This window comes from Anolis sagrei, chromosome X (assembly GCF_037176765.1).
Source record: "Anolis sagrei isolate rAnoSag1 chromosome X, rAnoSag1.mat, whole genome shotgun sequence".
In the NCBI taxonomy this organism is placed as follows: domain Eukaryota; kingdom Metazoa; phylum Chordata; class Lepidosauria; order Squamata; family Dactyloidae; genus Anolis; species Anolis sagrei.
Genome location: NC_090034.1, coordinates 86,374,591 through 86,396,637, shown reverse-complemented (window position 1 = coordinate 86,396,637; position 22,047 = coordinate 86,374,591). Strand labels below are relative to the sequence as shown.

General features: G+C 48.4%; 1 protein-coding gene across 2 annotated transcripts; it reads left to right on the top strand.

The window, feature by feature from the left end:
- The first annotated feature begins 1,073 nt into the window (after positions 1–1,073).
- On the top strand, positions 1,074–20,703 carry INPP5B (inositol polyphosphate-5-phosphatase B). Of its 2 annotated transcripts, XM_067460646.1 has the most exons (22): positions 1,074–1,147; positions 1,273–1,342; positions 4,478–4,575; positions 4,762–4,791; positions 7,416–7,553; positions 7,654–7,780; positions 10,304–10,474; positions 10,573–10,674; positions 10,805–10,919; positions 11,072–11,188; positions 12,599–12,786; positions 12,899–13,010; positions 14,881–14,990; positions 15,070–15,205; positions 15,444–15,554; positions 15,869–16,031; positions 16,295–16,530; positions 16,621–16,737; positions 18,399–18,483; positions 19,063–19,190; positions 20,093–20,204; positions 20,348–20,703. In XM_067460646.1, the coding sequence occupies exons 1-22, from the start codon at positions 1,090–1,092 to the stop codon at positions 20,470–20,472; spliced, it is 2,649 nt and encodes an 882-aa protein (XP_067316747.1). In that variant the 5' UTR covers positions 1,074–1,089; the 3' UTR covers positions 20,473–20,703. The 2 variants fall into 2 exon arrangements, with proteins under 2 accessions (XP_067316747.1, XP_067316748.1); XM_067460647.1 differs by lacking the exons at positions 1,074–1,147; positions 4,762–4,791 and having other exon boundaries at positions 1,264–1,342; positions 7,416–7,565.
- The last annotated feature ends 1,344 nt before the right edge of the window (positions 20,704–22,047 follow it).

The following is a 22,047-nucleotide window of genomic DNA, read 5'->3' as shown; positions in this document are numbered from 1 at the left end:
GCGTATCTGTCCGAATGTATCTCCCTCTACGTCCCACCCCGGAATTTGAGATCATCTGGGGAAGCCCTGCTCTCGACCCCACCGCTATCACAAGTGAGGCTGGTGGGGACGAGGAGCAGGGCCTTCTCAGTGGTGGCCCCCCACCTGTGGAACTCACTCCCGGGGGAAATCAGGGCATCAACATCCCTCCTTGCCTTCAAGAGGAAGGTAAAGACGTGGCTATGGGACCAGGCCTTTGGACATCCGGACAATTGGATATGGAAACCAGATGGATAGGACCGACAATTGTGTGGAAAGTAGAACCTAAACTATGAGTCTGTTAAACACTGACCAGCAATGAGGTTTGTATTACTTTTATTGTTTTTATTTGCTTTTACGGGTTTTATGGTTGTTTTGCCAATAATAATTATTGCTATGTTAATTGTCATCATTGCTGTCGTTAACTGATGTTGTGTTTTTTGCTGTCATGTAATGCGGGCATCGAATTGTGCCTTGCTTGTGTAAGCCGCCCTGAGTCCCCCCCCCCCCCCCTGGGGTGAGAAGGGTGGGGTAGAAGCAACCGAAATAAATAAATAATAAGAAAGAAAGAAAGAAAGAAAAAAACTCAAACACAGGGGAACTCTAGGCAAGAAACAATCAGGGACAGCTAATCACCTCTCAACAAAGGATTCCCCCAAGCAGTAAGAAGCCAGACCTTGAAACTGTTAGGCTACCAAATGCTAATCAAGTTGGCCAATTGAAACATTCACCTTCTTTCTCCCACCCTGGACTTTCTACAGATCTATAACCCAATTTTCCTAGTTTCCAAGAGATCTCACTACCTCTGAGGATGCCTGCCATAGATGCAGGCGAAACGTCAGGAGAGAATGCTTCTAGAACATGACCATGAAAAAACTGCAACAATTTAGTGATTCCGGCCATGAAAGCCTTCTTCGACAATACACAGTCTCTGTGTGTGTGTGTGTGTGTCGGGGCCGCTCTTCCGGGGCGGGCTTGTGTGTCCCGCGCTGACCCTGCTCTGCCCCTCCGTCCCTCCTCCTTTCCTCCTTTCCCTCCCTCCCTCCCTCCTTCCTTCCTTCCGCCTCCGCCATGGACCAGTCGGGCCCCGTCCAGGAGGCGCTGGCGCCGGGGGAGCGCTGCCTGGCCGTATCCTTGGCGCCGGGGACAATCGGGGACCAAGGGGGAGGAGTCAAGGGGCGTGCCTGTAGGTGGGGAGTGGGCTAGTGGGCTTTTGGCTCTGCTCTTGGCTTCCTTGACGGCTCCTTCTTGGGGCGGCGCCGGCGGCGCTGGAGAGCGGGGAGGGCCGCCTCCTGGGCCTCGTCGAGAGCCGTGGAAGAACCGCGTAAGGCGGGGGGGGGGGGGGAAGCGGGGAGGGCGCTAGCTAGGGCTCTGCTCCTCTCCCCTTCCCCGCCACCCCTCTCCTCTTTGCAGGCCAAAAGAAGACTCAGTTTCCAAGCCCCGCCCCCTTTGGCTTGAATGGGCGGGGCAAGGGGCGGGGTCTGGACTAGCAGTGGTTTCAGGACCAGGAAGAGCTCCTTGGCCTTGGGGAGGGAAGTAATCGCCTTAGGCCAGGCATGGGCGAAATTGGACCCCTTGGGTGTTTTGGACTTCAACTCCCACCATTCCTAACAGCTCAGGCCCCTTCCTTTTCCCCCTCAGCTCTTGGACTTCGACTCCCACCATTCCCAACAGCTTCAAGCCTTTGCCTTTTCCCCCCACCAGCCACAAATCTGGGCCCTCCAGATGTTTTGGACTTCAACTCCCACCATTCCTAACATCCCCAGGACCTTTCCATTCCCTCCACAGCCATAAACTGGGCCCTCCAGATGTTTTGGACTTCAACTCCCACCATTCCTAACATCCCCAGGACCTTTCCATTCCCTCCACAGCCATAAACTGGGCCCTCCAGATGTTTTGGACTTCAACTCCCACCATTCCTAACATCCCCAGGACCTTTCCATTCCCTCCACAGCCATAAACTGGGCCCTCCAGATGTTTTGGACTTCAACTCCCACCATTCCTAACATCCCCAGGACCTTTCCATTCCCTCCACAGCCATAAACTGGGCCCTCCAGATGTTTTGGACTTCAACTCCCACCATTCCTAACATCCCCAGGACCTTTCCATTCCCTCCACAGCCATAAACTGGGCCCTCCAGATGTTTTGGACTTCAACTCCCACCATTCCTAACATCCCCAGGACCTTTCCATTCCCTCCACAGCCATAAACTGGGCCCTCCAGATGTTTTGGACTTCAACTCCCACCATTCCTAACATCCCCAGGACCTTTCCATTCCCTCCACAGCCATAAACTGGGCCCTCCAGATGTTTTGGACTTCAACTCCCACCATTCCTAACATCCCCAGGACCTTTCCATTCCCTCCACAGCCATAAACTGGGCCCTCCAGATGTTTTGGACTTCAACTCCCACCATTCCTAACATCCTCAGGACCTTTCCATTCCCTCCACAGCCATAAACTGGGCCCTCCAGATGTTTTGGACTTCAACTCCCACCATTCCTAACATCCTCAGGACCTTTCCATTCCCTCCACAGCCATAAACTGAGCCCTCCAGATGTTTTGGACTTCAACTCCCACCATTCCTAACATCCCCAGGACCTTTCCATTCCCTCCACAGCCATAAACTGGGCCCTCCAGATGTTTTGGACTTCAACTCCCACCATTCCTAACATCCCCAGGACCTTTCCATTCCCTCCACAGCCATAAACTGGGCCCTCCAGATGTTTTGGACTTCAACTCCCACCATTCCTAACATCCTCAGGACCTTTCCATTCCCTCCACAGCCATAAACTGGGCCCTCCAGATGTTTTGGACTTCAACTCCCACCATTCCTAACATCCCCAGGACCTTTCCATTCCCTCCACAGCCATAAACTGGGCCCTCCAGATGTTTTGGACTTCAACTCCCACCATTCCTAACATCCCCAGGACCTTTCCATTCCCTCCACAGCCATAAACTGGGCCCTCCAGATGTTTTGGACTTCAACTCCCACCATTCCTAACATCCCCAGGACCTTTCCATTCCCTCCACAGCCATAAACTGGGCCCTCCAGATGTTTTGGACTTCAACTCCCACCATTCCTAACATCCTCAGGACCTTTCCATTCCCTCCACAGCCATAAACTGGGCCCTCCAGATGTTTTGGACTTCAACTCCCACCATTCCTAACATCTCCAGGACCTTTCCTTTCCCCCCACAACCACAAATCTGGGCCCTCCAGATGTTTTGGACTTCAACTCCCACCATTCCTAACATCCCCAGGACCTTTCCTTTCCCCCCACAACCACAAATCTGGGCCCTCCAGATGTTTTGGACTTCAACTCCCACCATTCCTAACATCCTCAGGACCGTTCTTTTCCCCCCAAAGCCATAAACTGGGCCCTCCAGGTGTTTTGGACTTCAACTCCCACCATTCCCAACAGCTTCAGGCCCTTTCCTCCCCCCCCCCCCACAGCCACAAATCTGGGCCCTCCAGATGTTTTGGACTTCAACTCCCACCATTCCCAACAGCTTCAGGCCTTTACCTTTCTCCCCACAGTCACAAACCTGGGCCCACCAGGTGTTCTGGACTTCAACTCCCACCATTCCTAACAGCTTCAGGCCCCTTCCTTTCCCCCCACAGTCACAAACCTGGCCCTTAAGGTGTTTTGGACTTCAATTCCTACCATTCCCAAAAGCTTCAGGCCTTTTCCTTTCTTCCCATAGCCACAAACCTGGGCCCACCAGGTTTTTTGGACTTCAACTTCCACCATTCCTAACAGCTTCAGGCCTCTTCCTTTTCCCCCACAGCCACAAACCTGGGCCCACCAAGTGTTTTTGACTTCAACTCCCACAATTCTCAACAGCTTCAGGCCACTTCCTTTCCCCCCTCAGCTGCCCAAGTTGGCCCATGCCTGGTCTAGACACTGATACTGTCATTACATATTTAACCTAGAGATGTGATAGCTATACAAATAAAAATGTAATCTTCGCTTGTGAGATTAGCATAACTCAAAAACCATTGGACAAATTGACAAATTTGGACACAATATATGTATCTGACCAACAAGTTACCATCACTCATAAAACACTGAAAACATAGCAGAAGAGACGTAAGAAGCCAAAAAATAAAATAAAAGAAACATTACAATGCATACACAAAACCATATATATATATACGTAAACACAAGTATATGCACATATACACAAATATATATACACACACATATAGACACTATACATATAAAGCACATATAAACAGACATGTCCACAGCAATGCGTGGCAGAGGACTGCTAGTATACAATAAGCATAATAAGTGGAGTGTAAGGCTGATAGGAATGTTGGGTGTTGAAGTCCAAAACATCTGAAGGGCCCAAGTTTGCCCATGCCTGCCTTAGGCCAAGGAGAGGGGGCCGGGAGGAGAGGGGGGGATCATGGTTTTCCTGGTCCCTCCCCTCACCAACGCCTCCCCCTCCCCAGGCTCTGCATCTTCTGCGCCCGCCGCCCAGCGATCTCCGGCCAGGACCTTCGCCTGGAGAGGGTCCTCCTCCTGCAGGAAGGCTTCTCCCTCGAGGAGGGTAACATTATTATTATTACTATTATTAATAATATGTACATGGTGAATGCTGATAATTCCAATGGGGCGGGGGAGGGTCTGGCTTATTATCAAGGCCATCTGTGTCCACCAGGGTAGGTGATGGGGGGGACTCAGAGCAGGACCCCCAGGACCGCTGACCTTTGCCCTCCTTCTGTCTCTCCCACAGTCACCCTGGACAGTGAGCCCCCCACTCTGGGTGAGTTGATCCCCCTCTTCCCTGGCATTGGTTGGGAGCATTCCCCTGGAAGTGCAGGGAGGACCATGTGCTCTGGAGTGTGGTCCAAACTGGGCTTTCCTAGGGAGAGAGGGAGGAGAGGGGTTTGTTGGGTGAGTGGGTATATTAACAAAAGACCCTCCTCATAAATGTACAGTAGAGTAACTTATTAGCAGCAGCGTGACCCAGCACCTGTAGCCCAAAGTGATAAAAAGAACAAAAACACACAGACCAATGTTATCTCTAACTTAGGAGGCGGTTTTTAATCGCAAAATAATATGGTTGCACTATTTATAAGACCAAGGTTTCTATCACACAAATAAAGTTCTTTCTAGGTTCTTGTGGGGTTTTTCGGGCTATAGGGCCATGTTCTAGAGGCATTTCCCCTGACGTTTTGCCTGCGTCTATGGCAGGCATCCTCAGAGGTAGTGAGGTCTGTTGGAATTAGGACAATGGGTTTATATATCTGTGGAATGGCTGGGGTGGGGCAAGGAGCTCTTCTCTGCTGGAGCTAGGTGTGAATGTTTCAACTGACCACCTTCATTAGCATTTGAAGGCCTGCCTGAGCCTGGGAAAATCTCTTGTTGAGAAGTGTTAAGATGTGCCTGGTTGTTTCCTCTCTGCTGTTTTGCTGTTGTAATTTTAGAGTTTTTTAATACTGGTAGCCAGATTTTGTTCATTTTCATGGTCTCTTCCTTTCTGTTGAAATTGTCCACATGCTTGTGGATTTCAATGGCTTCTCTGTGTAGTCTGACATGGTGGTTGTTGGTGTGGTCCAGCATTTCTGTGTTCTTTCTACTTCCTTTGTTGCTTTCTTATGCAGTTAAACAGCTGTGCTCTCACAAAGCTTCCTCTCACAATAAACTTACACAGGAGCTTCACACAGTAGTTTTTACACACAGCTTTGCACATGAGGCCTTCAGCCTGGGGCTTCTTTCACTGAAGCTTCTCACAGACTGAGGCCTATCTCACACTGTGAGGCCTTCTCACAGACGTAGACCTCTCTCCCACTGAGGTTTACCTTAGACTGACAACTGCTAACTACATAGGCACACCTGCTTATTTAGAACTGCAGCTTTTGCTGAGTCATTGCATTCATTTAACCCTTTCAGTGCTTGACTCACATTTTTGTAATTAAAAACACCTAGTTAATTTTTAATATTTCTGACAGGCTTCACTACGGAAGTAACTCACATGTTGTTTTGACAATACTCCCATTTGCTCTGGGAGTTCTATTAACTTCAAACTGTGGACTCAGATTGGTTCTTGAGACTGTAAACAAGGATAGATAATGTATAAACCATCACTGTCAAATGTAATTAGTCCTGCTTTCCACTGCCATTAACAATGGCATGTTTTGTTTTTTTTTAAGATTTTATTTAAATACAATAACAACTTACAAAATAGACAAAACCCAAAACAGTGAACATTTTACAAACACATAACCCCACCACCAAGGCCTGAACAAGTATAATTTCCTTCACCATGTATTTATAAATCAGCCATTAATCAAATGTCATCTCCAAAATTCCTGACCAACCAAATTCTGTTGTTTTCCATTTTCGCTCTCTAAGACATATTTAATAAAGACCGACCAGTATGTCTCAAAATCTGACCTGTTAATTTCCCCCCTGAATACCCTCATTTCCATTGTTAGTTTATCGTTTAAAGCTACATTCCAAACTTCCCTGTACCATGCATCCAGTGTTAGATTGGTTATTATTTTCCAGTTCTTTGCTATTATAATTCTTCCCACTGTGAGCAAAATAGTCACCAATTCTTTCTTAGTTATTTCTACATTCAACTTTGTGGTGTCCATTAATAATGCTAACCTAGCATCCGGAGTAATATTTGATCCCATAATGTTGTTTATTTCGGTAAATATATCCTTCCAAAAATTCTTCACTTGGGGGCATTCCCACCATAGATGAAAATATGTCCCTTTGTGTTTGCCACATCTCCAGCAGAGGTTACTTTGCTTGCTATCCATCTGATGTTGTTTGACTGGCGTAGTATACCATCTCCATATAACTTTGTATACATTTTCTTTTAATCTTATTGATAGGTTCTTAGCCACTCTCCACTTCAGGACCCTTTTCCAATCAAAATCTATTAGAGGCCCTAGGTCTCCCTCCCATACGTTTTCTAACAGCTTCAGCCCTATTTCTTCACCAATTAGTCCATTATATATTTTCCCAATTAATCCTTTCCCCATTATTTCTTGGTTTTTGAGCTTACTTAACCATTCCTCATATTTATTCAGTGCTCTACATCTGGGATTTTTGCTTAACCAATCCTTTCTCCAATTATACAGCTGTTGTCTCTCAAACCAATTCAGGGCACCTTGTTCTTCTAACTTACTAAACTTGCCCTTCGAGTTTTGTGTCCACTCCTTCCAGGAGAGAGCAGTTTCCCCCTGCAATGGCATGTTAAGGGACAGGAAAAAGATTCAATTTCAGGTTTTGTTGGTTTTGTCTTTAGTAGCCTAAGATCTATCTATTCCTGCTATTGCTCAGGGAGGACAGAACACGCTTGTTTGTGGGAAGCAGAGCAACTAGTAAGATGTCTTGAATATTTCTAGGATTCTTCATCTTCTTTCTCCTCAGGCTCGGACGTGGTGGTGCTGCTCCACACGAGAGAGGCCCCGGCACTGCTCCTCCGGTTGCCCTTTGGTTCCCAGACCCAAAGCTTCCTGGCCCAGGTCCGCAGGCGATGCCCCAGAGGAGGAGGTGGAGGAGCGGCAGGTAGGCCGAAAGGTAGGCCAAGGGCTTATCCCAGAGCAGACCTGGGAAGGGGCCTCCCAAGCCCCCCACAAATCCCTCCCTCTCCATGCTGTGCTCCTAGGGCTTTCTGGGGATGAAGACCCCACTTGGAAGGGGAGGCCCCTGCTGCCCTCACCCCCCAGTGTCCCAGAGGGCACCCCTGAAGAGGCCAAGGCTAAGGCCAAGGTGGCGCCAGCAGCTGCTCCCAGGTGAGTAACCAGGGGAGTGAGCCCCCCTCCTCCCTGATTCCCTGAGCAGGGCAAAGGACTTTGTGAGGGGATCCAAGAGACAGACCCCCTCCTGAGAGAGCAGCATTGGTTTGAGGGAAGAGGGAGGAAGAGAGGCTTCTGCCATGCCTCTGGCAAAAAGGAGATTCCACCTGAACATTAGGTTCAGGTGGAATCATAAGAAGAGCTGTTCAGCAGTAGAATTCTCTGCCTTGGGGTATAGTGGAGGCTCCTTCCTTGGAAGCTTTTAAACAGAGGCTGGATGGCCACCTGTAGGTGGTGATTTCATTGTATATTTCCTGCATGGCAGGGTTAGACTCGACGGCCAATGTGGTCTCTTCCAATTCTGGGATTCAGAATCCCAGAACGGCTTCCGCCCTTCCAGAGGAACCGTGGACATGATCTTCACTGCACAACAGCTCCAAGAAAAATGCAGAGAACAAAATCAACCTCTGTACATGGCATTCATCGACCTTGCAAAGGCATTTGACACAGTGAACCGCAGCGCTCTCTGGACCATCCTCCAAAAAATCGGGTGCCCTAACAAATTTGTGAACATCCTGCAGCTCCTCCATGATGACATGATGGCAACAGTCTTGGACAGCAATGGCTCCCAAAGTGACCCATTTAATGTGGAATCGGGTGTCAAACAGGGATGTGTTATTGCCCCAACTTTATTCTCCATCTTCATCGCTATGATACTTCACCTTGTTGACGGGAAGCTTCCCACCAGAGTAGAAATCATCTATCGGACAGATGACAAGCTGTTTAACCTCAGCAGACTGAAAGCCAAAACCAAGGTTACAACAACATCTGTTATAGAACTCCAGTATGCTGATGACAATGTCGTCTGTGCGCATTCAGAAGAAGATCTACAAGCCACTCTAAACACCTTCGCAGAAGCATACACAAAACTTGGCCTGTCACTGAACATCGAGAAAACCAAAGTGCTGTTCCAGCAGACACCAGCCATCCCCTCCCCAATGCCAGAGATACAACTTAATGGTGTAACATTAGAAAATGTTGACCATTTCCGCTACCTTGGCAGCCACCTCTCCACCAAAGTCAACATCGATACCGAAATACAACACCGCCTGAGCTCTGTGAATGCAGCATTTTCCCGGATGAAGCAGAGAGTGTTTGAGGACCGGGACATCCGTAGGGATACCAAGGTGCTTGTCTATACAGCTATTGTCCTCCCAACCCTGCTCTATGCCTGCAAAACATGGACTGTCTACAGACGTCACATGCAACTCCTGGAACGATTCCATCAGCGCTGCCTCCGGAAAATCCTGCAAATATCTTGGGAAGACAAGCGGACAAACGTCAGCGTGCTGGAAGAAGCTAAGACCACTAGCATTGAAGCGATGGTCCTCTGCCATCAACTCCGCTGGGCCGGCCACGTTGTCCGGATGCCTGACCACCGTCTCCCAAAGCAGTTGCTCTACTCTGAACTTAAGAACGGAAAACGGAATGTTGGTGGACAGGAAAAGAGATTTAAAGATGGCCTCAAAGCCAACCTTAAAAACTCTGGCATAGACACTGAGAACTGGAAAGCCCTGGCCCTTGACCGCTCCAGCTGGAGGTCAGCTGTGACCAGCAGTGCTGCAGAATTCGAGGAGGCACAAGTGGAGGGTGAAAGAGAGAAACGTGCCAGGAGGAAGGCGCGTCAAGCCAACCCTGACCGGGACCGCCTTCCACCTGGAAACCAATGCCTTCACTGTGGGAGAAGATGCGGGTCAAGAATAGGGCTCCACAGCCACCTACAAACCCACAAAAATAGTCATCAAGGAAGACCATCTTACTCATCCAACGAGGGATCGCCTAAGCCTTCCAATTCTATGATTTTATGATTCCATGCTCCCCCTTCCTCTTCCTCTCTGAAAATGGGCCCTTCAGCCTCTGCTCTCTACCACAAGGGCCTCCCTTGTAAGACCCTCTCCAGTGGGTTGGGGCTTCCATTTGGAGGGCAAAGGGGGCACTCTCCAAGGTCCTGATCATGACTGAGTTCAGCAGAAGGAGGGTTCCTGAGATACTGGGATTAACATTGGGGATGAATTCGTGGCATTGCTGGCATCCCACGCCTGGCATCTGACAATCCCCAGATAACATTGTCCCCCTTTCCACAGCAACCTTGCAAGGGGGCTTTCATTTGGGTGGGGGAGGATGCGGGGGGGGGGGGATGAGACCCACATCTGGGAGAGTGTTGGTTTCTTCTTCCTTAACATAGGCAGGAGGATGGAGGCCTGTGAAGCAAGCTGAGCTAATGCTCCTGGCAGAGCAGAGCTCAGGCTTGAATTCAAGAGTCCCATTGGGAGCATTGCAGTGGGGAAGTCTTCCTAGAACACAAGAATAAAAATTTAAACTCATTGCAATTATAACTCCATCAGACAAGATTCAATACGACCAATGGTTAGGACTACACAAGCCAAGGGATTTGGACCCATTGGGTGCATCTTTGCAGAGACATCTCCCTTGCCTCTTCTTCCTCCTCCTCCTTTCCAGGCCCACCAACCCCAGGAGTGAGGTGACAGGCGCCATGGTGCGCTCCTCTCAGGTGCTGGTGCAGGAGGCGGTGCAGGGGGCCCCCGTCCAGGCCTTTGGGCTGAGAGAGACCCTCATCCGCTCCCAACTCCTGCAGAGGGAGGAGGCCTACACCCACCTCCAGAGCTACAGGTGAATATGGGGCAGCTCCCACCTGGAAGGGTGAGGTGGGGGCCTGGGGAGATCCCAAGGCAGCCTCAGTGCACCTCTCTTTCTGTGTCCCCCCACAGGTTTTTTGTCGGCTCCTACAACGTGAATGGCCAGTCGCCCAGAGAGAGCCTCCAGCCCTGGCTGAGTCAAGACCCCAACCCCCCTGATGTTTACTGTGTGGGGTACGTTAGCCCTCGACCTAGCCCCCCAACCCCGCCTGAGGGAGGCCAAGACCTCAGCCTCTCACTCCGCCCTGGGCAGTGAGGGAGGTGGCTGGGTGGCAGGGCTCCCTCTGACCCCTTTGGGGCACAGCTTCCAGGAGCTGGACCTGAGCAAGGAAGCCTTTTTCTTCAACGACACCCCAAAAGAGGAGGAGTGGTTCAGAGCTGTGACAGAGAGCCTTCACCCAGGGGCAAAGTACGCCAAGGTCAGCCGGGCAGGGGCTGGTTCCTTGGAAGTGGAGGGAGGGGGGACATGTGAGGAAAAGGCTATGCTCAGTATCCCCCTGCTTGGAAATGCCCTCCCCCTCCCAGCATTGGCCTGCTGTCTGCATATGTGTGCTGTGCTTTTGCAAAACAGATCAAACTGGTGCGCCTGGTGGGGATCCTATTACTGCTATATGTGAGGACGGAGCTAGCGGCGAACATCTCTGAAGTGGAGGCAGAGACGGTTGGCACTGGCATCATGGGGAGGATGGTGAGCAGCCCCCTCCGCAAGTGGCACCTTCTACACTAGGCTGGAGAGGGGCAGGGAGGGAGACCCAACGGAAGGGGTCCTGCCATGGCCGTCTGGGAGGGATCCATGGCAGATTGTGTCCCCACAACCGGGCAATGGCCCTTTCTCCTCAGGACTTTACAGGAGTAGCTCTCATTCAGAGGGACTCCGCGTTTCCATTGGTTGGATGTGACTGAATGGGAACCCCAATCCTGCAGGGCCTGGGAGAGTACCAGGTTTTGGTTGCCTGTCCTTCCAGCGCAGGACTCAGGGTTGGCTCCTCTGCCTTGGTGCCCCATAGTTCTTGGTGTCTCTTGGAGGGGATTTTGTGATTTTAATGCTATATTAAGATATTTTTAATTCTATATTTTAATTTTAAATGTCTGTTTATTTTCTATGTTTAACATGATTTCAAGGTTTAATTTATGTTATATGTTATCATTTTAGTTATGCTTCTGTTTCGTATATATGTTGGCATTGGATCTTGCCATAATAATAATAATAATAATAATAATAATAATAATAATAATAATACTTTAGCACAAGCCAGTCAAGGTGGTCCCAGTGGTGATTGGCACACTGGGCGCAGTGCCTAAAGACCTTGGCCTGCACTTAAACACAATTGGCTCTGACAAAATTACCATCTGTCAGCTGCAAAAGGCCACCCTTACTGGGATCTGCACGCATTATTTGCCAATACATCACACAGTCCAAGACACTTGGGAAGTGTCTGACATGTGATCCAATACAACAGTCAGCATAGTATCTTGTTTGTTGTGTACTGATCTTGTTGTGTTTCAAATAATAATAATAATAATAATAATAATAATAATAATAATAATAACAACTTCATTTTTGTACCTCGCCTCCACCTCCCCGAAGAGAATTGAGGTGACTTACATGAGGACAAGCCTATTCAAACATAGTTTAAATAACACATTAAAATTTATAAAACCAGCAACAAGCAAAATAAAACAACAATGGCATGCCACAATATAAAACAACTATCAAACAGTAACCTGAGATAATAATGCAGTACTGGGAATGGGTGAGGGGCCAGTACAACCAGTTGTGTGAAAGGGTTGACAGATAAAGTGCAAGACAAAAATTGGGGGTAATGGGCAGTATAAGGTGGAGCACTACATCTCTAAGCAGGGGGCATTAGTAAAGTGCAGAGATTGAAAATTGGGTCATAACTGGGAGCCAAACATTTCTGGGGAAACCTTCTAATCAAATGCACAGTGGAACATCCATGTCTTTTGATCTTTACAAATACCACTTCGAGTCCCCTCAGGGGTGAGAAAAGCGGTTTATAAATGCAGTAAATAAATAAATAAAATGTGAGGAGGGCTGCCTTCCCCTCTCAGTCTCCCCTCCTTCCCTCCCTCACAGGGCAACAAGGGCGGGGTAGGCATCCGCTTCAAGCTCCACAACACCTCCATCTGCCTAGTCAATGCCCACCTGGCTGCCCACGCAGAAGAGTGTGAGAGGCGCAACCAGGACTTCCGTGACATTGGTGCCCGCATGCTCTTCGGGCAACTGGAATCTGGACTCCCTGCCCTCACCATCGCCAAGCATGAGTGAGAGGCGGCCGGGGGAATATGGGAGGGGAGGCCCTGCGTGGCACTGGGCTCAGGGCTGGCTCCTGCCTGGTAGTGTGGCCCACCGGTGGTCTTCTTGCCTGCTTTGCAGTGTGGTCTTGTGGCTTGGGGACCTAAACTACAGGCTGGAGGAGCAGGACGTGGAGCGGGTCAAGAAGCTTGTGGAAGCCAGGGACTTCAGCAGCCTTCAGCAACATGACCAGGTGAGTGCACGCCGAGGGGCGGCACCCTTCCTGGGCTGGAGGCCAGTGGACAGGCAGTGGGATATCTCCATTTGGGTGGGGGGCACTTGTGGGTCCTGCCTCCCACTGGTCTTCAGCAGGCTGAAAGGAGCAGCAGTTGCACTCACTGTGATTTCTGTGTGGCTTCAGGGCTTGCTGAGTTTGGTGTGTGTGTTTTGCAGGAGGGTATTAAACAGTCCTATCAGTAAGTTTGCTTAGTTTTTAAGGAAGGCTGGAGAGAAGAAAGCAGGTTGGTGGGGGTACAAAATCTGGCATAGCTCTTTCTCTCCTCGCCTTTGGCATTTCAAAGGGGTGTGTGTGTTAGTTCAGTCTTGTTGGGTTTCATCCCTGGACTGCACAAGTCTCTGTGTCATCAGGTTTCCAGACCTCAATGAGTAGCTAGACTAGAGATAACATTTGGTTGAGGGATTCCTTCTCCATTTACCATGCATGTTTCCCAAAAGGGCTTTGTTTTCACTCCTCCTGCTAGCCACTGTCTCCCCCCTCCTCTTTTGTTGATACAAAATTGCCCTGGGTTGACCATGTGGTCCACCATTGTCTCTTCTGCCTTTTCTTCCTTCCAGTGAGGACGCATTTTGCCTTTTTCTTTAGGCAAAATATAGCTGCATGGATTTTTTAAAAATCCTTTTACCTTTCTTAGATGAGGTTTAATAAGCTAGTTAGCTCCAATACCTTTTCTACCTAGACTGTATGTCTTCTACTTCAATAAATATTTTTGAATCTAAAGTTCTGACTCTGCAATCCTGTGCCATCCTAAGAATAGAAGTTTATCCCAGTTTCACCACGTATAGGTTTCTGCTGATTATGACACTTCTATATTTGTGGCGGAATCATCCCAACTGAGGGTTACTTTTGAGCCTAACAGCTCAGATTTCAAAACAAGTCTAAACTAGTACACATCCCTTGAAATTTACTTTCAGTCTGAAGCTCAGTGAGACATATAGATCCTCTTTCCTCACTGCACTCCTGCAAGAGCTCCCACTTTGTCCAGCACAAGACCAACTATGCCATGCTGCCCACCAGACTTTGCTACTGACTTGAGGCACCGCTCCACCCATGCAGGGCAGAGGGCTCAGGTAGAGAAACTTCCATGCCCACTCAACTGTACGTCAGCCTCGAATTTGTGTGTGCATGTGCATGCATGTGCACTCCTCACCCACCCACCCACCATTTGCAGTAGACAAGGTCTCTTTTCCCCTTTGCCCCTCCCTTCCTTTGTGTGAGACCCCCAGGAGGGCCAGTGATATAATGGGAGCATTTGATTTTGTAGTTGGCTACTGTGAAATAACAATAACAATATCAACAACAACACATTCTTGCATTATTTTTCCTGAAACAATTGCTGTTATTCTGGTGCATGCATAATTTCCAGGACTGAAAGCAATGTATGTCTGCAGTGACTGGGGTTCTGGGCCTGGAGTAATGCCTTCATGCTGCTGGTATTCCCCAAGTGGGGAAGACTGATCTGAAGGACCAGGAGGGAGGAGGGGAAGGAGCCTGGACTCATGGCCGAGGGAGATGAGCGGGGGGTGGGGGCGGGGGGCTTGACTGGGTCTGCCAGTCACATTTTTTGTGTCAGGAGCAACTTGAGAAACTCACTTCTGGTCTGACTGGCCAGGATGTTTTACCATCCTGTGGAAGGCTCCTCTCATGTCCCCGCATGAGAAACTGGAGCTGAAAGACAGGAGCTCACCCGCTCCCCAGATTTGAACAGCCGACCTTTTGGTCAGCAGTCCTGCTAGCACAAGGGTTTAACCCATTGCACCACTGGGGGCTCCCGCCAGTCACTGAAGGTTGCTCATCATCATCTCTTTGTTTCCCTGATTCCAAGTTGAAGCGTCAAATGGAGGCGAAGGCGGTCTTTGAAGGTTTCACAGAGGGAGAGATTACCTTCCAGCCCACATACAAGTACAACCCAGGCTCCGATGACTGGGATACCAGGTAGGCCACTCTGCAGTCCTTTGCCCTCCATCTCTATCCTGGCTGCCCCCAACCTGCCCCTGCTTTGATTGCACTGCAGTGAGAAGTGCCGTGTCCCCGCCTGGTGCGACCGGATCCTCTTCAAAGGGAAGAGTGTCTCCCAGCTGAGCTACCGAAGCCACCCAGCCCTGAAGATCAGTGACCACAAGCCTGTCAGTGCCTGCTTTGATGTTGGTGTAAGGACCTTTTCCGTTCACAAGGCTGGAGGAGGCAGGAGGATGGGCGACCCTCATCCCACACAGTGCTTCTCCGTGCCCTCCTGATAGAAAAGGCGCTAAATGCTGGGGAGTGGAGAGGGTGGCCTGGATCCTCTGTTAGTGGGAGGTGCTCAGCCCCCCCTTGCCACCTGACAGTGCCCCCCCCCCCAATTTCAGCAAAGGAGCCCCCCTTAGTGATGTAGCTTTCTCCCTCCAGGTGAAGGTGGTGGATGAGGAGCTGTATCGACAAGTTTTTGAGGACATTGTGCGCTCCTTGGATAAGATGGAGAATGAAAGCATCCCCTCTGTCACCCTCTCCAAGAGGGAGGTAAGAAAGCAATGATGGGAAATGTCTTCTCCTTGAAGACACTAATGTCCTGAGGGGTCTAGGGTGGGCTCTGTGTCACTCATGGGGCATGATTAGCACAGCAAGCCTCCTATCCAAGGATCCAAGCCAGTTTTAGTAGGCAGCAGGGCTCTTGTTCTTGATCAGCAAAGCCTACTGCCACCTTGTTACTTGCTGGTCCAAAGGTGGGGACAAAATGGGTGCCTGGTATTTGATGGGAAACTAAGATGAAGAAAATGGACCCCTGGCTTCCTCTCCTTCCACCCTTCTCCCTCTCCCCAACCAAACACCCCCAGTTCTTTTTCAGGGACGTGAAGTACATGCAGCTTCAGGTGGAGACCTTCTCAATCCACAATGGGCCTGTTCCCTGTCAGTTTGCGTTCATCAACAAGCCAGATGAAGATAGCTATTGCAAGCCATGGCTAACGGCAAACCCCAACAAGGGCTTCCTCTTGCCAGGTGATTTGCCCCTGGGACATTTGGGCATCCCTGCCCCAGTTTCCAGGAGGGGTTGAGGCTGGGCTAACAATACATGGCCCAAGATGAGACCCTCTGCTTGGGAGTCTGCATCTTTGTGCAAAGCTCTCCCCGCTTCCATCCCATCCACCCATTACAGAGTTGGCCATAGATCTCCATCACTGAGGCCCACTTCAATTGTCATTTGCATCTTAGCTAGGTGTCGCCACAATGCCTATCTGTTTGTCTGTCTTTTTTCTGCAAAGACTCTGAGGTGACGGTTGAGTTGGAGCTCTTTGTGAATAAATCGACAGCCCCAGCCTTGAACTCTGGGGAAGATCGGCTGGAGGACATCTTGGTGCTTCATCTTGATCGGGGTAAGGATTACTTCCTGTCTGTTTTGGGGAACTACCTGCCCAGCTGCTTCGGCACCTCGCTGCAAGCACTCACCTTCATGAGACAGCCCATCCAAGAGATGCCACCAGACACCATCCGGGAGCTGGTGAGTGCCTCCCAACAGACGGGCTCCATGTTTGGCTGCTTTGCGCTAAGCTGTGTTCCACCTTGAGTGTGGTGTCACTTTTTTGTTCAGAGCCTGCGGCCGTTGACATCAATAAACAGTGAGACCTTTTGGGACGAGAAGCCCCTGGACATCCCTAAAGAGCTGTGGATGATGGTGGACTACCTCTATCGCCATGCTTCCCAACAGGTCTGAACCATGCTCCCTCTGGAGCCTGTCCTCTTCTTGGGAGGAAGGTACCCTTTCCATCAGGCTTGGCCTTTAGTTATTTATCTCTTTGAATTTTAAAGGTACCTTTAGCATAAAGCCAACAAAACTGTCAAACTGTTTTGAGGGCATTTGTCATGATGGTTTTTTATGGTTTAGTTAATTATGTCTTATTATTCTATTTTTATATCAGTGCTTAGTCCTTTGTGGTAAACTCAGTTATTATTGTGCTCTATCATGTATTTTGATATGTTTTTGATAAGTTTTGTACTCTCTTAGGCATTGAATGTCTGCTTTCTTATGTGAAAGCCGCCATGAGTCCCCTCGGGGAGACAGGGTGGTATAGAAATAAAGTATTATTATTATTATTATCATCATTATTATTATTTTACTGACACAAAAACACAGTATGTCACAGCAAATGAAATATATATGCTCGATTTTGTCTCACAAAATCACAAGTTGAACACTTCCGAAGCATCTAGAACTGTGTGATGTATTTTCGAATGATGCGTGCAGATCCAAGTAAGGTAGCCTTTTGCAGTTGACAGATCGTGATTTTGCCAATGTTTATTGTTTCCAAATGCCGGCTGAGATCTTTGGCACGGCACCAATGTGTGCTGATTACCACTGGGGTCACCTGTATTGGTTTATGCCAGAGCCTTTGCATAATCAGAACAAATGCAATTAAGGTCAGGATTGAAAAATTAGCTGATGACCCAAAATGCAGACTGTCCAAGGAAGCTGATGAAACCATGGACCATATCCTCAGCTGTTGCAAGAAAATTGCACAGACGGACTACAAACAAAGGCACAACTCTGTGGCCCAAATGATTCACTGGAACTTATGTCACAAGTACCACCTACCAGCTGTAAAAAATTGGTGGGATCATAAATCTGCAAAGGTAGTGGAAAATGAACATGCAAAAATACTGTGGAACTTTCAAATCCAGACTGACAATGTTTTGGAACACAATACACCAGACATCACGATTGTGAAAAAGAAAAAAGTTTGGATTATTGATGTCGCCATACTAGGTGACCGTCATATTGAGGAAAAACAACAGGAAAAACTCAGCTGTTATCAGGACCTCAAAATTGAACTGCAAAGGCTCTGGCAGAAACCAGTACAGGTGGTCCCAGTGGTCATCGGCCATGCCAAAAGATCTCAGCCGGCATTTGGAAACAATAAACATTGACAAAATCACGATCTGTCAACTGCAAAAGGCCACCTCACTTGGATCTGTGCGCATCATTCAGAAATACATCACACAGTCCTAGACGTTTCAGAAGTGTTCGATTTGTAATTTTGTGATACGAAATCCAACATATAGATCTCGTTTGCTGTGACATACGGTGTTTTTGTGTCAGTAAAATAATAATGATGATGATGATTATGATAATAATAATAATAATAATAATAATAACAACAACAAAGGCCATAGGCAACATGATTTATAACCCCAATGAAGTCTGTGCTGTCCTTTTCCTCTGCAAGAGAGTACGAGGGATACATGGGGAAGCAGCAGAAGATGTCTGAGTTGCATTTCTGGATAGCACTGAGGAGATGTGTTTCTAGCAGTCCTGTTCCCTCCTCCTTATCATGGTCTAGCATTGTGATGCCTCTCCCACTTTCTTTGCAGGAAGACCTGTTCCAGCAGCCAGGTCTGCGGTCTGAATTTGAACAGATTCGTGATTGCTTGGACACGGGGATGATGGACACGCTGGGTATCCTTTGTGGGCGGTGCCAGGAGCATTGCATTGACTGCCTGGGACCCCAAAAGCTGCCTTGTGCTTGGGGAGGCAGGACACCCAACACTGTGTTTACAAAGTGACAATTTCTTTGAATGATGAGACACCGATAGTTTCTAAGTTTGATGTAGAGGAGGCTAGAGGCTCTCAGGTCTTGACTGTTAAGGACCAGTCCAAGATGCTGAGCCTATTTTGGGATGTGGAGAGTCTCCTTTAATGTCTGGATTAGAGCCTGGTATAGATTCACTGCCCCATCGCGTGGACCCCTGGCACTGCTCCCTCTTCATGGAATTAGACCAGGACTTATGCCAGCTGGTCCTATCAAAACAAATGTCTTCTTCCCCTCCGACCCTCCCTGATGCCTTATTCCCATAGTTAATTGTTCACTAAGCTTTTCAGATTCTCCCAGTGTGCTAGAATGTAGTGCTCTGTTCCACAGACAAGGAATAATATCACAGTTCAATTGCTATGGGGACTGTCCCAGGAGCCTCCTCCCTTTGTGCCACGCTTTCCATCTGGGCCCTCCACGTCTTTTTCTTAATCTTTGCCGGTCAGTGGGCAGCAATCATTCTGTGGCTGAAGCGCTGCTCCTGTTCCTAGAGAGTCTCCCTGAGCCAGTCATCTGCTCCAGCCTCTACAGCAGTTGCCTAGAACGTGCCGACAGCTACATCCTGAGCACGCAGGTGAGGCAGAGGGCCGTGGGGCCAGGGCCAAGCCTGGGCAATATGTGCATGGCCGTCTCTGAGAGAGCAGGGATATTGATTTGTTTACTATTTTTATACCCCGGCCTCTCTCACCCCGAAGGTGTATATACAATATATTATATTATTAGCATACTATATATTAATGTATTGTATTATACCACTTGAATCTGATATTATTAATAATATTACATGTAATATATAATATATAATTTTTATATCATCATAATAACACTTTATTTATATTCCGCCCTTCTCAACCTGAAGCGGACTCAGGGTGGATCACAGTACACATACACAGCAAACATTCAATGCCGCTTTGTATAGACAATACACAGACAGACAGAACAGAAAGGAGGTGTGCTGTTTTGACTCGGTGTCCAGCTGTTTTGGTGTCGTGGAAGCTTGGGCTCGAGTCCAACCACAGGGGGTGCTGTCGCTCCATCCTCTATGACGAAGAGCCATCAGGACTTCCTCCTTCCTGTTCGTCAACCAACATTTTCTGATCTTTCTTTATGGTGTCATAAAACACCTCCCCCGCTTTTAGCGATACCTAATTTCTTGAATTACAGCTATAGCTGTTTTCAACTGTTTAGGTAAACAGTGAGCAGGGCTGACAGTCGGCAGCTCACACCGACCCAGGGCTTTGAACTTGCAACCTTTCGGTTGACAGATCTTATAGTTGCTGGCAATTTACCAGCTGTGCTCAACCTATAATACTATTATATTGTATTATTAGTAGTATTGTATTGTATTACATTATAATATTATTATCACTATTATATGTATATACAATATATTATATTATTAGCATAGCACAATGTTAGCATTATACATCCCACATTGGTACACAATGGCTCCCTGCCCTTTCCTCTTCCTCCCAGGTAGTGTCCACTCTGCCCAGGTGCCACAGGAATGTCCTCAGTTACCTGATGGCTTTCCTGCGGGAGCTGCTCCGACATTCTGCGAAAAACCACTTGGACATGAATATTCTGGGTAAAGGAACAAAAGTGTTTGGTCTCTCAATGCCAGAGCCATGGCTCTGGATGAGGAAGACCCCCTTGGGATGATATTCCTGCATGACTTTTTGGGTTTCTGTAGACTGACGTCCTTCCTTCCTCCCCTTCTTTGCCTTGCAGCCAGCCTCTTTGGGGGCCTCCTGCTGCGCCCCCCTCCTGGGTACCCCAAGCCTGGTATCGCGGAGAAGCGCCAGGCCCAGCAGTTCATCCGGCAGTTCCTCCTGCGGGAAGGAGCCGCAATGTGAAGTCAGCGACAGTATTTTGTAATTTTATATGCAGCATTTTGTATTTTCAGAAAGTATTAGCTCTGCCAGTATTTTGACACAGAGGCAAGACCAAGGTTGCCTTGGTTCCAAGATGTGGCTTGATTGAGAAAGAACTAGTAGCCATGACACAATAGCCGCATTGCGGCATTAGAAAGCACATTATGTTTCCTAGGGAGCTTTTGTATTAAACTGATCTACGCAGTCTGTGAACAGTGTATCCTTCAATCTCCGTGTCCATCACTGGAACAGCCAGAGCCAGCTGTCAACTTTGTTTGGACATATCTGGGCCACCGATAGGTCCCAGGGAGGACTACTCCAGCTGCCTTGGGCTAATGTTGATGCCCTTTCCCTTCTGGGCCGCGGGGCTCTTCTAGAGGAGCCAGCAATCACAGGGAAAGGAAGGCTGACAGCTGGGTTTAAATATTGGAAAGAAAGGAGGTCCCATTGAGAAGGGTACAGGCTTGTTTTTCTGCTGCTCCAGAAACCGGGACACAATGGAGCCATGGATTCAAGCTGCAGGGAAAAAGATTCAACCTGAACATAGACTCATAGAGTTGGAAGAGACCCCATGGGCCATCTAGTCCAACCCCCCTGCCATGCAGGAAAAGCACAATTAAAGCACACCCTACAAATGGCCTTCTTGTCTCTGTTTAAAAGCTTCCAAGGAAGGAGCTTCCACCAGACTCCGAGGCAGAGAGTTCCACTGCTGAACAGCTCTTCCTGCAGTCAAGAAGTTCTTGCTAATGTTCAGGTGGAAGCTTCTTTCCTATAAGTAAAAAAATTGCTCCGAGTCCTAGTTTCCAGGGCAGCAGAAAACAAGCCTGCACCCTCTTCCTTATGACACCCTTTCACATGGCTTATTATGTCTCGCCTCGACCTTCTCTTCTGCAGGCTAAACTTCCCCAGCTCTTTAAGATGCTTCTTATAGGGCATGGTCTCCTTTGATCATTTTAGTTGCCCTCCTCTGGATACCTTCTATTTTTGTGAGTTCAGACCTCACAACCTCTGATGATGCTTGCTATAGTTGCAGGCGAAACGTCAGGAGAGAATGCTTCTAGAACATGGCCATATAGCCCGAAAAACCTACAAACAGTTTGTCAATATCTCTTTTAAACGGTGGTGCCCAGAATTGGACACAATATTCTAGGTGAGGTCTGACCAAAGCTGAATAGAGAGGCGTCAAGACTCTCCTCGATCTAGACACTTTTGATGCAGCCCAAAATCCCATTGGCTTTTTTAGATGCCGCATCACACTGTAGGCTCATGTTCAACTTGTTGTCCACAAAGACTTCAAGATCTTTTTCACATGAACTGTTGTAGAGCCAGGTGTCACCCATTCAGTATCTTTGGATTTCCTTTTTTCAGCCTAAGTGTAGTATCTTACATTTGTCCTTGTTGAAATGAATTTTGTTACTTTTGGCCAATCAGCTCTCTAATTTGTTAAGGTCATTTTGAACTCTGATCCTGTCCTCTGGAGTATTAGCTATCCCTCCTAATTTGGTGTCATCTGCAAACTTGATGATCATGCCTTCTAGCCCTTCATCTAAGTCATTA

Bases quoted from the DNA above. Each gene is read 5' to 3' on its own strand.
- INPP5B (XM_067460646.1), top strand. From the start codon at position 1,090: ATGGACCAGTCGGGCCCCGTCCAGGAGGCGCTGGCGCCGGGGGAGCGC. The intron at 16,738-18,398 runs GTCTGAACCATG...CTTTCTTTGCAG, and splicing joins ATCGCCATGCTTCCCAACAG to GAAGACCTGTTCCAGCAGCC. The intron at 19,191-20,092 runs GTGAGGCAGAGG...TCTTCCTCCCAG, and splicing joins GCTACATCCTGAGCACGCAG to GTAGTGTCCACTCTGCCCAG.